The sequence below is a fragment of the Chaetura pelagica genome, unplaced genomic scaffold, assembly GCF_000747805.2.
Source record: "Chaetura pelagica isolate M959 unplaced genomic scaffold, ChaPel_1.0 scaffold55, whole genome shotgun sequence".
Lineage (NCBI taxonomy): Eukaryota > Metazoa > Chordata > Aves > Apodiformes > Apodidae > Chaetura > Chaetura pelagica.
In genome coordinates, this window is record NW_009953571.1 from 5,011,068 (window position 1) to 5,025,614 (window position 14,547).

Below are 14,547 nucleotides of genomic sequence, written 5' to 3' on the forward strand. Positions count from 1 at the left end.
TGCTGAGCAGACCTTTTTTTTTTCTGGAGCGCTACATTTCTTGACCCTTATCACTGAGTAGCAGAAGTGATTAAAGTATGTTTTTTACCAGGTATCAGTCTTGGAGGTGAAAATGCCCTCTAGAAAAGCTTCTGGTGGCATCCACTTGACAGGAAGCATGGCTCTTCCTCCCTTGCGGTAGTAACTTGCTCTGGGAAAGCAAAAATGCATGGAGAACAAAGGGGCTCAGATACAGAAAAGATCTTATCATCCCAGCAAGGACAGCTGGGAGTTGCATGTGGCAATGGGGGTCAAGTGGAGAAAAAGGAAAAGCTATCACACAAATAGTGCATTGAAGCAGTATTTTACACTCTTTGCAACTGGGATGGAAACTGAGGATGTGGTAGGTGCACAGCTGAAGACATCATGTTTGCCCAGTGCTTTGCAGAGGGTGATGATGCAGCAAGTCTTCTTGACATCATAAACTGAGAATTATGGATGTGATTTTTAAAATGCAAGATTATTTATTAGCAACTAGCTAATGAATTTGCTTGGTTTAGTGTCCACATGTGTTTTCAGTGTTCCCTGGAGGCCAGTCTGGAATAAACACAGTTGAAGTGTATTGGCTAGTTGGCATGAGTTAATTTACAGTCTGTTAACTCCAGTTAGTTAATTAGTAATCAAATTTAGACACAGACAGTTCCACTGCTTGAGATTCCAGATTCAAACTGGTCAAAATGATACAGATTTCCAAGTTGTTCACAGGACTGAAATGGGCTTTCCCTTACCTGTAAATATCCCTGGCCATCCCAAAGTCACCAATCTTGGCTATTCGTCCTGCTCCAGTGCAGGTCAAAAGGCAATTCCTTGCAGCTATATCTCTTTGAAACATAAATGAAAAAAAAAATTAATTAAAAAAAATATATATTTAATTCTAAACTCTAAAGTGGCTAAAGGAATTAAGAAAGAATATTAGTTCCTGCAAGCCTTAGTTGAGTCATTTTACACAAATGAGAAGAGCCTTACTAAAAATAAGAAATAATGCCAGCTACGTTATTATTTTTTTAACCATAATTCTTAAACTGCATTTACATTATATTTCATACTCACTGACTTCCAAGCATTCCCCATTCCCTTCTCCTTTCAGTGAGGCAGAAAACAGTGTAAGTGACAGACCAGGGACAGATCCAACATCTTTTGCTCCAACATTATGACAGATTTCTTGCTTGCTTTATTAAAGAGTGGCATCTCAGCAGTGTCTCCATCAGTTACAGATGTGATGCTGTTGGATATTCTTAGTAAACTGCTTGAAAAGTCAGTGTAGGAGCAGGTTCAGTGAACTGTTGCATTGTTGCTTCTGGGTATCTTCTGTGCAAGCCAGCAAAGCTACATATGGGAGCAGCCATTATCTGGATGCAGGTTCAGCTTGTGGCAAATCGCAGTGATGACTGCATAGCCAAGACTAAAGGATTTGTGTTCATTTTAAATACACATTCTGAAAAGGAACTCATTAAAAATCATGGCACTGTGGGGGTCCTCTTGACTGCCAAGAAAAACAAACTCCTTGAACAACTCACATGTTTCTCCCCACTGCCAGCCTTGAAAAATCCCTCAGGATTTAGAAGTCAAGCTGATCTTTTCCTTCCATCGTTGTCTGTGACTCCTAGATGACAAGACCTGCCCTAGTGACATCTCCGTAGCCCCACTACGCTACGTTTTCCCCCAGGATACCTGTTATCTCTACTGATAACCTTCTCTTCCTCATCCACTCTAAGTAATACTGACACCATGAACAAATATCAGTACAGAACCTGAACAAAATTCCTTCTGTACTGATTTCCTGAACTTTTGGCTAAAGGAAAACAAGTCAATTCCCAGATCGCTTATGCTAGAGATCTAACAGTGCAAGAACTAACCCAGAGAGTTTTTTAAAAGTGATGTGCTGCTGTTAAAAAATAAGTCAAGCACCAGTTCCTTCCATTTCTCTCCTGAAATGGAGATTGGTCTGGAGCAGTAATAGCTGGTCTGTCCATTAGTTGACATAAACATTAGAAACTTTATATGATAACTGGCAGTGACATATGGTAAGAAAACAAGGAAACATCTACTTTCAGGAGAAATTAAAATTGGTTTTATAAAACACTTGTGGAGAAAATCTTTGTTAAGTTTCTATTGGACTTCTTGCAGCACAAGCAAAAATTTACGCTTATCAGGTGGTTGGAGGCTGAGAAAGGATTACAGTAAGGATTTTTAAAAATAATGCTGTAGCAATTAACTCTGAAGTTTCCAGTTAGGATACTGATCTTCTTGTGTACTTACCAAGAGATCCAAGAGACAGAACTTGTTGCACACTCTTACTGCTCTTTTTTTAATGACAGAAAACTCTAATCCTTTTTTTTTTTTTTTCAAAGGAACTTACTTTCTGTTCCAGTATAAAGGAAACCAAAAATGGTCTCAGATGCTCTTATCATAAAGCCATAATATATCCCATATGTCAGTTTCATGTCTTTTTGCTCCAACTGCTGCTTGCCACTTGTTTCCCTCAGTTTCTCCCCACTCTCCCCGAACTCTGCCTGTGCACCCTGTGCCATGTCATGTGTACGTACACGTGCTTGTGTGTGGGTGTGAATCCCTTGTCCGCTTGCCTGACTCCAGGCTGAGTGTTGGTTTAGCTGGAGCCTGTGTGACCCCCCTGTGTGCAGGCCTCTCCTTTCTTGTACACACACGGTCTGAACTCAGCATGGAGCTCATACTTGGGAAAGAACTCGGTCACTTGACAACATTGCAAACTGAAACAACTCTTAATCAGAAGCAAAGGAGTCCAATATCCACTCAGGAATTTTAAAATGCAACCTATAATAACGTTTACCTGTTCTATAATGTTTTATTCTTATTTGAAGCCTGCAATTTTTTTGCTCTACAAAGAGGAAAAAGAGGTATGATCAGACAAATCCTGTCTCCCCAAGACCACACAGTAGGTCAGGTGCTAAGCTGAGAAGGAAGTCTTAGAACTGTGGTTTTATCTCATATTATCCCTGTTCTACCCTTCTCTAGGCAGTGGCTCAAATATGAGGCACTGTCCTGTGCTGGTGTGACCGGGGAAATATTAGATCAAGATAGGGAGATCAGAAAAGAGAGAAATAACTTAACCATCTTACAAGCTAACACAGAGTGACACTACCATCTAGTGGACTATAGGGGCTAATCTCAAATGTGTCTGCATTGTAGGCACCTCAAGATTAACACTTGAAAATGGTTACTGTAAGCAGAAGATGCCTTTGTCCCCAGCAGTGCAAAAAGCCCAGCTCCTACCAAAAATCAGTGAGACCAGCCCGGACACCTAAGCAAAGCCTGTATTGGTAGAGGAAATCTCTGAGTCCCCTCTGGAGATTAGTTGTATCTAATCCACTGCAAATAGAAACTGTGTGAACTTCACACAGCTTGAGGTACACCAGAAGGGACTGTTTCTCCTCACCTGTGGATGAAATGATTCTCTTCCAGATATTTACACCCGCAGGCAATATCCCTAGCTAGCTTCAGCAGGTCCTGCATTGTTAGCGTGGATGGTTGGTTCTGGAAAATACACACAGAAAATGGTAAGGGAAGAATAGTTCAGGCAGGGCAAAATCAGAGAGGGGCAGAAGAAAAAAAAAGGGAGAGATATATACAAGGCAGAGGTAGGGTTAGTGAGTCAGGAGTAAAGAGGAATATAAGAAGATCAAAGCAAAGGGTTAGAAAATGAGTAAAACCTTATTTAATACAGAACATTTTCAGAAGATTTCACTTCTGAGCACAGTGCACGAGACATTTATGGCCTGGCCTGGATAGCCTATTATAGAGGTGGGAGAGAACAGCTGTTCCCTGCTGGTGTTGCAGGGTTAAAAGGTAAGCCAGAAAAGAAAAAACCCACCCGCTTTTAAAGAGTTAATAAATGTTCAACAGAAATTAACACATGAACTCAGAGAGGGAAAGATACACGAGTGTAGACCCCTGCACCAGCAGTCGACATTCGTCAACTCATCCATTCTGTGGAAGGACAGAGATTACCCTCAGGAGCAGTATGGAAAAAAGGGATGCTTAACCACAGGAGTCCAGGACTGGTGCTAGCCCTTTACCACCTGAGTAAGATGTTCCTGAGTAAGAACAATAAAGAAAGTCTTTCTCCAAGAGCCATGCTTACTTTCATCCAATCATTTATTTACCCATAGGGAAATTTCTTTGGTGTTTCACCAGGAACTTCTATATCGCTCTCGGGAAGGGTGAGGAGAAATGACTACACTGCTGATCAAAAGCCCAAGAGGTATCAAATAAGTAGCTCTTTTTAAGGCTTCTTTTTTTTTGGATGTTGTTATCACTGTAATTTCTCATGCTCAAACCACTAACATACACCACAGTCACTGAGCATTATTTTTATTGGCTGGGCAAATTACTGTACAAAGGTCTTGGGCTTCTGCCAGGAGAGAACTATGAATAGTTACAAAGTAAGGATTTCTGGAGCAGAGATGAAGAACAAGGAGGAGAAATAGAGCCACAGACTTCCAGACTGAATCTCTGCTCTGGGATCCGTCTGTCGGAAGGCTGGGATGGACGTGCATTTTCTCTGCAGCCAGGGAAACTTGTCATGAAATACATTAATGATGGGGCTAGTTCTCCTTTCAGAAAAAATGCAGGGACATTTTTTTGAGTACTAAGGGGACTTTAACTCTTGCATTTGCCATCTGCAAGCATACCAGCTAGCATAGCAGCAGGCTTGTTTCACATATTTAAAAAAATAACTTTTCCTTACGTCACAATTATACATAATATTAAATAAGAGTATTTTTTTATTATTATTATCTGCTGCCCACAGACTTTATCTACTCAGAGAAACTGTACCACTTCTACTATACATGCCAAAAATAAAGATATACCATCTCCTCCATCTGGGTGCTGTTGTACCACTGCAAATGCATTTAGTTAGTATATTTACTCTTGCATGAGGAAGAGATTAAGCTTGATCTTTTAACAACATGTTAATCCCAGTTTAGGAGTATACACACATGAAGCTGTATTGTCATAACTATTTGGTGGGTGGGTGTGTGTGGAGAAGCTGTGCAACTGCATCATATGGTGTAGGAGTACATAAGGCACCAGTCAGCCTCCTCCTGCCCCTGAGGGCAGGCAGTGCAAGCACCTCAAATAACATGAAATAATGTAGAATTGGGCCCAACTCTTCTTTAAGTCTTCACTCAAGCAGACATATATACTTTTTTAACAGTGGTGCTTAAGATTATACTGTTAAGAAGCAAGAACACCTATCTGGAATCAGTTATTCATTATAAGAACACTGAAAAGAGTTAATCCCAAATAATCACTGTGCTTGGTTGCCATTAATGTAACATTAGAAATCAGAGATGCCAACGCCCTCATGACAGCTTTTTATAAAGGGGTTTTTTTCCAAACAAAAATATTGGACATGATAATTTCATTTGCATTGGTTTAAATCCTCACAGTGCTACATGCACATTCAGCTCTTCAACTACCATAAATCTGTGCTTCTCCACATGATGGTGATGCACACCTGCTGAGGACCCAGTGCTACAAGTTCCCATTACTGCTTATCAGTGTTACAACCTCAGCCCCCACACACCATCACAGTGCACAGAAAATAAGGCAGTCATTGAGGGAAGAAAGTTCCTTAATTTGTAGTCCAGTTGACAGAGAATTCTGGAATGACAGGGCAGGTTTTACTCTTTCCTCCTCAGTTACTAGCAGACCAGGATGCTGGCACTGCTCTCATTTTCTGCCACCAACATCTGCTTACGTCAAGAAAACAGACCGACTCATCCAGAAGTTTGTAGGAGCTGGAAGACACATGCAGCCCTGCTTGGCTTCAGCTTCCAGCTCATACAAATAAAAAACCAGTGATACTAAAACCAACTCCAAGCCCAGCAGGGAAGTTCTCTCACCGCCCTAGGTCGATTCTGCCGAAGGAAGCTCTTCATGTCTCCTCCAGCCATGAGCTCCAGCAGGATGAAGCGAGGCAGGGTCTGCAGGCTGACACCGATGCACTGCACGATGTTTTGGTGATTGAACTTGCTGGAAGCCAAGGCCACAACAACATGGAAGAGGAAAGACAGCATTTGTACCTGTCCAGCATCCGTCATACTCGCTTGAACACTGACAACCTGGACTGAAGCAAAACCTGGTGCAGTGCAAGTTACCAAACAAGTTACTACTTCAGCCATATCAAAACGCCTCTTTGATTATGACAGTCCTAAGATCAGGGGATTTGCCTGGCTTTGCCCATGAAAAGCTTTCAATGGAAGGCATGAAAGGAAAGCAGAGCCTTCTGTCTGTGAAGAGAGAATTTAATGGACACACTGACTGAAAGATGGAGGTGATGTGAGAGGGAAAATAAAGCTTAGCACTTCAAGTATGGAAATATTATTGGCATTTGTGAAAAAAATCCTGACTGGTGGGGATTTTAATTCAAAATTGGTTGTATTAATTATGTTGTTATATAGTTTGGAGGCCTCAGTTCAGTATCTAGTCTGCTAAAGGGACTTAGCTAATGCTTAACTGCAGCAGCTGCTTAAGTGATGGCTTTCTGCCTCTTACAAAAGAAAGCTGAAATTGTCAAGAAGCTCAGTAAGACACAGTCATTAAAAGCAGCATCTTCCCTTGGATAGCGATTACCTGGATAACACAGGAACTAAAAATGGAAAGGAAGTTGGGGAAGAGAAAGTCATGTGCTACTAAGTGAATTAAAGCACCCTGCAATCGATTGAAATTGCTCTTTAAAAAAATACAGCAGTGTTAACCTCCTGTTCAGCTGCCAAAGTTCTTGCAGCCATTAGGAAGTGGCAGTGTGTCGTGAGATTCATGCCTTGATAGCAGAAAAACAGCATCTAGGTATGAGCTGGGCCAGACATGAGAAGAAGAACTTCTTGTTGCACAAATTAAAAATGTATAAATTCTGTTCACTTACTATCAACCATAACTATACTATAATTTTAAAGATACCCTTGACTAAACTATTGTTTTAAAGTTGTGGATTTGGATTAATACAGTAAATTCCAAGACTGGAATATCTAAAGCACAGGTAGTAATAGGAATGGTTGTCTGTCATCTTTTCCAGGTGGGTGTTATAGATCTCACAGTTCACTGTCACAAGGTTGTGTGGATGAGACCTTACAACTGTTCTGTCAAGCTTGCAAAGACATCAAAAGCCAGAACACATCTAATAGAAGCGGCCACCCTGGGAGAAGGGCTGTGTTCCATCTGTACAAGCTACACACAGAGAGCAACCTTATCCCTGCAGAGGTTTCAGAGTGTCTCATTCAGCTGTTTTTGTGCAAAGAAAGGGTAAAAACCCAGGACCTTCACTGCAAAATGTGCTTACTTGTTGCAAATGGTTCTACAGACATGAAAAACAGAAAAGCTGCTCATGTGTGTAGCTACTGACTGAAAGCCACACTTCTTCCTTCTTCAGCTGCCAAAGCTCTAATAGAAACTCTTATTTGCAAGAGATAATATAGCTTCAGCCCTAGCATCCAAGCCTGAAAGCTTACCTCCTTGGCACACAGCCTGTTATGCTAACTTGGGGTTGGTCTTGCAGAGGCTGAACTTCTAAGTCACTGCACACGTGGCTCTAATCTTTAGCTTTCCTATTGCTTTTCATTTCAGCATTGAAAAGTTGTTGCAGAGTTTGGCACGTGATTTATACATAGTAATAGGGCAATGGGATTCTTTGAAAAAGAAAACATTTCAAATGCAGAACGTTTTTGTGCAAAAACATTGTGCCTTTTTAACCATCTGAACATGACCAGCAGAACCAACCGTCAGAAATTTTTGTTCCAATGTTGTACTGGTTTTGGGTGGGAGAGAGTTCATGTTCTTCACAGTAGCTCAGATGGTGCTGTGTTTTGGATTCATGATCAAAACTGTGTTGATAACACATTGGTATTTTAGCTATTGCTGAGCAATGCTTACAGAGTGTTAAGGCTTTTCACCTCACCCCACCAGCGAGCAGGCTGGGGGTGCACAAGAAGCTGGGAGGGAACACAGCTGGGACAGTTGATCCCAACTGACCGAAGGGGTATTCTGTACTCAGCAATAAAAGCTGAGACAAGAAGGAGGAAGAGGGGGATTATTATTTGGAGTTTGGTATTTGTCTCCCCAAGTAACTATTACACACGATGCAGCCCTGCTTTCCTGGAACTGGCTGAACACCTGCCTGCCAATGGCAAGTAGTGAATGAATTCCTTGCTTTTCTTGTACATGCAACCTGTGCTTTAGCTATTATGCCATTTTTATCACAACTTGTAAGTTTTCCTGCCCTTCTGATTCTCTTCCCTAGCCTATTGCTGTGTGGGGTAGAGTTGCATACTGGTATTAAACAACAGATGTACAACACAAGAACCTCAGTTACCTTGTTTGAGATGAACAAGTAGCTGAAATCTGTAACTCATATGCTACTAAAATGCCATCTGGTGAAAAATAAGACTGGATTTCTTTTCTGAACCCAAGCAAGTGGATAATTGATTCTTATTGCCTGCATGACTCTTTTCCCCCCTGCCCCCCATCAGTATAAAAACCTTAAACTATACCTGATAATTAATGCTTCCATCAGGAAATCCATCTCATCCTGCTCAGAGCAGACTTCAGGCAGCGTCTGTTAGGAGGTAAAGACAGTGAGGACCATCCCACCAAAGAATTGAGAACATTTAAGCAACCACCAAAGGAAAAGGGAAGAAAAAATATATATAAAAAAAAGAATGAGCATCTAACCTGGGAATGACTTAATGACTTCAAGAGCCTGCAAGGAGAGGCTCATCTTTTCAGTGCCCCACTTATTTGGCTGCACGTGACCCATTTGGTAGTTAAACTCAAAAAAAGGAAACTGGTGACCTGCTTGAAGGGTTTTTTTGTGTACTTTTAACTATTAGCAGTATTCTGGAGCAAGGTGGGAAATTACAGCTCTGGCAAGCACTTTAAAACGAAAGGTGTTCATTTATTCTCCCTTTTCTCTGTGACCACATTGCAACACAGGCTTCCATGTCATATGACACGCACAGCCACATGACTTAGGTAATGGTGCCAGGTGGCCTCACAGCTCTCCCTCCTGCCAGCAGCTTCGGGCAGCATCTGCCACTGATAAACATGAAGTGAGAGCGCAGGCGGCGGCGGCAGCACCTGGTGCTGTGCACACTCCTGGAGCATGAGGGGATGGTTTGGCCGCAGGTGTGGGCAGTGCCCGCTGCCAAAACTGCAGGCAAAGTGGTGGGGTGTTCACTGCTCAGTGTGGTGGGGCTGGCACAGGATCGGTGCTTGTCGTCAGCAGCGTGGGCTACAGAAGACAAGGTTGCATTTTGCTGTCTGAAGTAAGTGATTGCTTCATGCAGCACAGTGCAAATGATCTATTGCATCAGCAAGATACCCACAAACAATATGTGGAGTGTGTTGCAAATATAATTTCAAATTTATTCCCAGTCTGCACCTGCTTCATCTACCAAGACTGAGCAGGACTAACACACTCAGCCATGAAGCAAGGTGAGCATGGTCATAGCTTGGGCCCCACGGATACTCTACCAGTCTCCAGCCACAGAGAAGAGCAGCCTTTTTGTCTGTTCAGGGTGTCACTTTACACAGAAATGGGTCAACAGGTGGGCAGACAGGGCCCTAACAAATAGCCATTGTTGCTGAGACTTTCAAAACTGGTGACATCCTCACTGGATTATCACAACTGAACACCATGCCCATCTATTTCTGATTTCCTCTGGTGTCCAGTCTGGACAGTGAAACTGGGTTGGGCAGTTAGAACTGCTTACCAGTGCCTGTTCTGGGCTTTCATGCACATTAATTCAGTGACACGTGGAAGTTCATAACAAAATGCCACAATGCAGGATCCTCTCACAGTTTTTTTTTAAAGGGTTTGGAAAGACAGAACAAGTAAGAGTATAACTGCTTATTAATGAAGGCTACATTTTGGGCTGAACTCATGGAATTAGATTTAGTTCTCTGAGTCACAAGCTTGTAAAAGAACAAAAGCAGGCTATGAAGCATCCTTAAGTTCAGGGCTGAGTAAAATCCTGAGTGACAAATCCTGAGGCAACAGCAGTAATGTCACAGAAAGCCAACCCATTTAATGACAGGGAAATTAGCATGATATCACAATATATATTCACAGCAGTCTATTTAACACGGCAATAATAAGACACTACCTTAGAGTTTCAGATATGGTAGGCAAACACTGCTCTCAGCATAAAGGATATGTAACTGAGAAGCAATACAATTTTTTAAATATGGCAATGTCATCTGAAAAACTTAGAAGAAAGCGCTTAAACCCACCAAAACGCAGGACTAATAAGATATAAGCATTACTATAAATGTTTACTGTTTGCTGTCACATAAATGTTTCATAATAATATTTGCCAGGGCTTTCTTGTCTTTTCTTTATACAAGATTTAGAAATCCTCTTCTATTCCACAAAGTCCCCAAAATGTCTGTCTGTTGCTGTTTTTTTCCCTTAAGTTTCATTTTTTCTGGGCTGCTCAGATCCATAAATCATTGTGGCAGAAAAGCCATTGTGGCAGAGTCTCTGCTGGGGTGACCGGGTAGTTCTGTGTTGATTTCAAGGGGGATATATTTATCTTGATAGAGAATTTGTTATTTTATTATAACTAATCTTATTATGCAGTCTCCAGGTGACTAATTCACACAACTTCTATTCTGAGGGCACTGATTCTATCCCTCCTGAGCTACAGGAATGGAGCTTCCAAAACAGATTGCCCTTTTTAGATTCTCCTCCTGGTTAGATCACAACTCACAGCCACAAGGCATGCAGCAAACAAGGCAAATGCTTTACTTCCAACCTGCTGCTAGTGCCATCAAATTTTATAACTCCTCAATGTGCCAATGTGTGGAAACCTGCAACACCTGCATGCATGTGTCAGTGTCTCCAAGATAATAAGGCTCTCATGGGCAATTATTGTTGTATAAGAAATTTGTAGGTACTGACCTTGATAGCCACTTGAAGTGGGTTGGGATCCCCTGCAATGCCTACTACAGTTCCCTCATAAACCTCACCAAATGCACCATGTCCTAGTGCCCTGAGAGAAAAAAGAGAGAGAACAGATGTTACTGTGCTTCTAGATCCAGCATTGGCCAAGCTCTTCTATTCATCCAGTCCAAGACAGAACCTGCTATAAGAAATAGAATAAAAAACAGAGCTTTGTTTTCATCTCAAAGCTTCTGAAAATAACTTCTCAGTATTTTCTACCACTAAAGCAGGGAGGTTGGAGCCTTAATGATTCTGAATAAATAAAGCAGTCTGCTCAATCCTAGGGCCCTATCACCAAGTATGTCAATAGCAAGGCAAGAAAGAACTGGAGAACAACAGGGTAAAGAAGCTGCCAGCTGATATCTTCAGGAGACATTGTAAGACGTAAAAATCATCAAGTTTTTCCTTCTGGATTTTACATATCTTTGATCAACACCATCTGGATGGAAAGGAGCTGAACAGCAACCTAGCACGTATTTCCTTGCAACAGGAAATTTCCTTGTGTCGGGAAATGCTGAAAAAGAAATACTGCTCTAGATTTGGAAGGGAGTTACTACCAGGTGGGAAATTTAATTCAGGACATCAGCTAAAGCCACAGAAATTAAATACTCTGTGTTGTGTGGGAAAACACTGAACAGGAAACTCAGCAACTTACACTTCTGCTTGAGAACTTTATGGAATCAAAATATGTTAGAGAGCACAATGTGTCACAGCTATTGTATTTTGGCTGGCTTGGACCTCGTGCTTTCCAGTTAGTCAGACACATGGCCCTGGTTTTCTTGTCCTGGATGTTTGGTGATGAGTAAAACAAGCACGTGAGCCCTGCCTCTGCCTTTGTGTCAGGCTGCCTTTCCTCTCCTGTGCCAAAGAGCAACCCCTGCAGCAAGCCTTACCGGAGCAGGGAGATGTTCTTCCGTGGGATCTCCTTCAGCTCGCTCAGGGTGGCAGCCTTCCCTGCAAAGCAGTAGTTGGGGTTGTAATCGGTCATGATGGCTGATGTGCGGAGCTTGCTCAGCTTATATTCCGGGCTCTGCAGTCGTGCTCTGGTTCCTTCCAGCTGCTGCTTCTTAAGGTGATAGACTGTGGGTGGGGAGGCAAACAAAAACAGACACAACAAATCAACACTTGGAGAGAAAAGATAATGCTGGCCACAAAGACCAGAAATAAATCAACTCTATAATTATAAATGTTCAAGAAGCATCTTTAGCTCACCAGTATCACACTCTTTTTCATGATCTGTAGTGATTTAATACTGGATCTGAAAATAGTCTTACTCCTGCAGAGTCCTCATCACCTGGGAGCAACCTAGGTTTCCTCTGCTCTTTTGTACATTGGCTGAGAAAAGGGTGCTCCACAAGATATCTTGCTGGCTTTGAGTCCCAGAAAGCATATTGTCTGAATGTTGAATTACAGACTGTGACTTCAGCCTGTGTAGTAGTGGCTGCTAAATTAAAACCTGCTAAGAGAGTTTGCAAGCTCTTTTCCCTGTAGTGTATACCAGGACAGAGCAGACCTTACCCTTTGGGACTATGCTTGTGCCCAACTGTGGCGTGGTGATGTTTTCTATCACTTCTTTCTTTCTGTCCCTCTGATTACCTTAGGAAACCAGAACACTTGGCCCCAGTATTAAAAGTAGTGGCACGTGACTAGGTGGTCTCCTTTAGTCCAGCTGGGAAAAGCCAAGTTAAAGCATGATTAAGGTGTGTTTCTTACTGATAGATAAGCTGCCACAAGTGAGGATCATTCCAAGCACCACAATCACAGCCACCACAGCTAGGAGGAGTGGGAGAGGCAGATTTCCCTCTGGGATAGGACCCTGGGGCACTGGGAAAAGAAAAACAGAGGTACATTAATCACAAAACAACCTGAGCTGCTGTAAAATGTCCCTCTGAAAGTTGCTTCTATTTCAGAAAATAATGCAGTGGTCATGGCCAGACCATCTTATAAAAATTACAGCAAATCCCTCTACAGCCCTGGAGGTTGAAAAAATACCTAAACAATATTAAAGACATGGTGAAGATAGAAAACTAACTGGTAAAACACAGATTTCATATTCATTCTTCACGTTTTTTCTAAATGGGTAACATCACTGCTCACAAATTGAAATTTTCTATAGTCTTGATGCATTGGAGTCCCAAGAGACTGTGGTAGGAAATGACAATGAATACCAGCCATCAGCTGAACGGGCACAGTGGGAAACTGCTGTGGAAGGAAGTAATTAGTGGCTTAAATAACTCAGCAGCAGTAGGTGGCATGTTATGCTGGAGAGGTAGCTACGCTGAAATATCTGATGCGCTGTGCCCATTCAGGGAATTCACAGTGTGTCTCTTCACAGACATTTTACCTTCTACCTAATCCAAGCCTGAATATTGGAGATGGTGAGAGAGGTGCAGCTCAGTGTGTAAGGAAAGGACATCAGGAATTTTCAGTCCTATGTTTGACTGACATTTCTCATCACACTGTATTCACTGGAGCCACTAGCTGTAACTTGGGGAATTGACCATCAAAAAAGCCAGGAGGAGAGATGAAACAAAGAATGCAGGTGTTAGCCAATGAGGATAAAACTTCACATCTTACCAGTGCAAGTGACGTTGTCATTGGCTAGCACAGCCCCCATCTCACACTGGCAGACTGGCAGGTTGGTGTCAGGGTCCCGCTTACAGTTGTCTGAGTGGCAGTGGCTGCAGTTGAGATAGATCTGAACCTCCACCTCTCCGTGACTCTCCATGGCTGAACAAGGAATCAGACACAAGAGGTGGGCTTAGTTTGGTTTCCCCCACCTTGTTCCCATAAGGGAAAGAAACCCACCAAAATCCAACAGGCATCTACAGCTTCTCTTCCGGGGGAGAGCAGATAGTTCAACATGGTGTGCACACATCAGAGCCTGATTTGGGCCAGGAGGAAAGAAGGTATTGGGTCTCTCAAGGAAACAGTAGGTCTTGAAGTGAATTTACCTGGAAATGTCTGGGGCTGAAGATGGGTAGTTGTACCTAATGACTGGTGTCTCTCCCAGCTTACAAATTGAGAGGAAATGAGGAAATAAGGTCCCAGAACACTACAGAAATATTTAAAGAAACTTAAAGAAGTGACAACAGGTAAAGATCAAACCTGCAGAGTGAAATATGCCTGAATGAAATGTATAAAAAGCAAAGACAGGAGGAGAGGGAGCAGGAAAGAAGAAACAGAGAGGGAGAGAAAAAAGGTGAAAAAAAAGAACTAAGAGGAATAAGAACTATATTGTACCTGCCAGGGGATGCAAGAAGATCTCTCCAATGGGATTCACAAAAGAGATGCCATCCTGCCCTCCAGCTGTGATATCATCATTATCAGAGGCATGTCCCCCTGGGGAAAAAAATAATATGCCTAGTTGATCAGTGCTGCATGCTGCAAAAATGGTGGTGCCTCTCAAGTGTTGCATTCATTCCTGGCTCTTATCGCCTGGGGTCACTCCTCAGCCTTCCAGTGATATTAATAACATCCTCAAAGGACAAATGATCACTTGACCTAGCCAATATCAAGGTTAG

The 14,547-nt window shown here is 42.3% G+C and overlaps 1 protein-coding gene across 1 annotated transcript in view; it reads right to left on the reverse strand.

The window, feature by feature from the left end:
- Positions 1-14,547, reverse strand: part of LTK (leukocyte receptor tyrosine kinase) — a 62,453-nt gene that overhangs the window by 3,452 nt on the left and 44,454 nt on the right. The window contains exons 17-26 of the mRNA XM_009999612.1: positions 14,267-14,365; positions 13,601-13,753; positions 12,737-12,847; positions 11,917-12,103; positions 10,982-11,072; positions 8,571-8,635; positions 5,928-6,057; positions 3,455-3,552; positions 768-860; positions 89-190 (exon numbers count right to left, since the gene is read on the reverse strand). Coding sequence (XP_009997914.1) covers positions 89-190; positions 768-860; positions 3,455-3,552; positions 5,928-6,057; positions 8,571-8,635; positions 10,982-11,072; positions 11,917-12,103; positions 12,737-12,847; positions 13,601-13,753; positions 14,267-14,365 — 1,129 coding nt within the window. The remainder of the gene's footprint in view (positions 1-88; positions 191-767; positions 861-3,454; positions 3,553-5,927; positions 6,058-8,570; positions 8,636-10,981; positions 11,073-11,916; positions 12,104-12,736; positions 12,848-13,600; positions 13,754-14,266; positions 14,366-14,547) is intronic.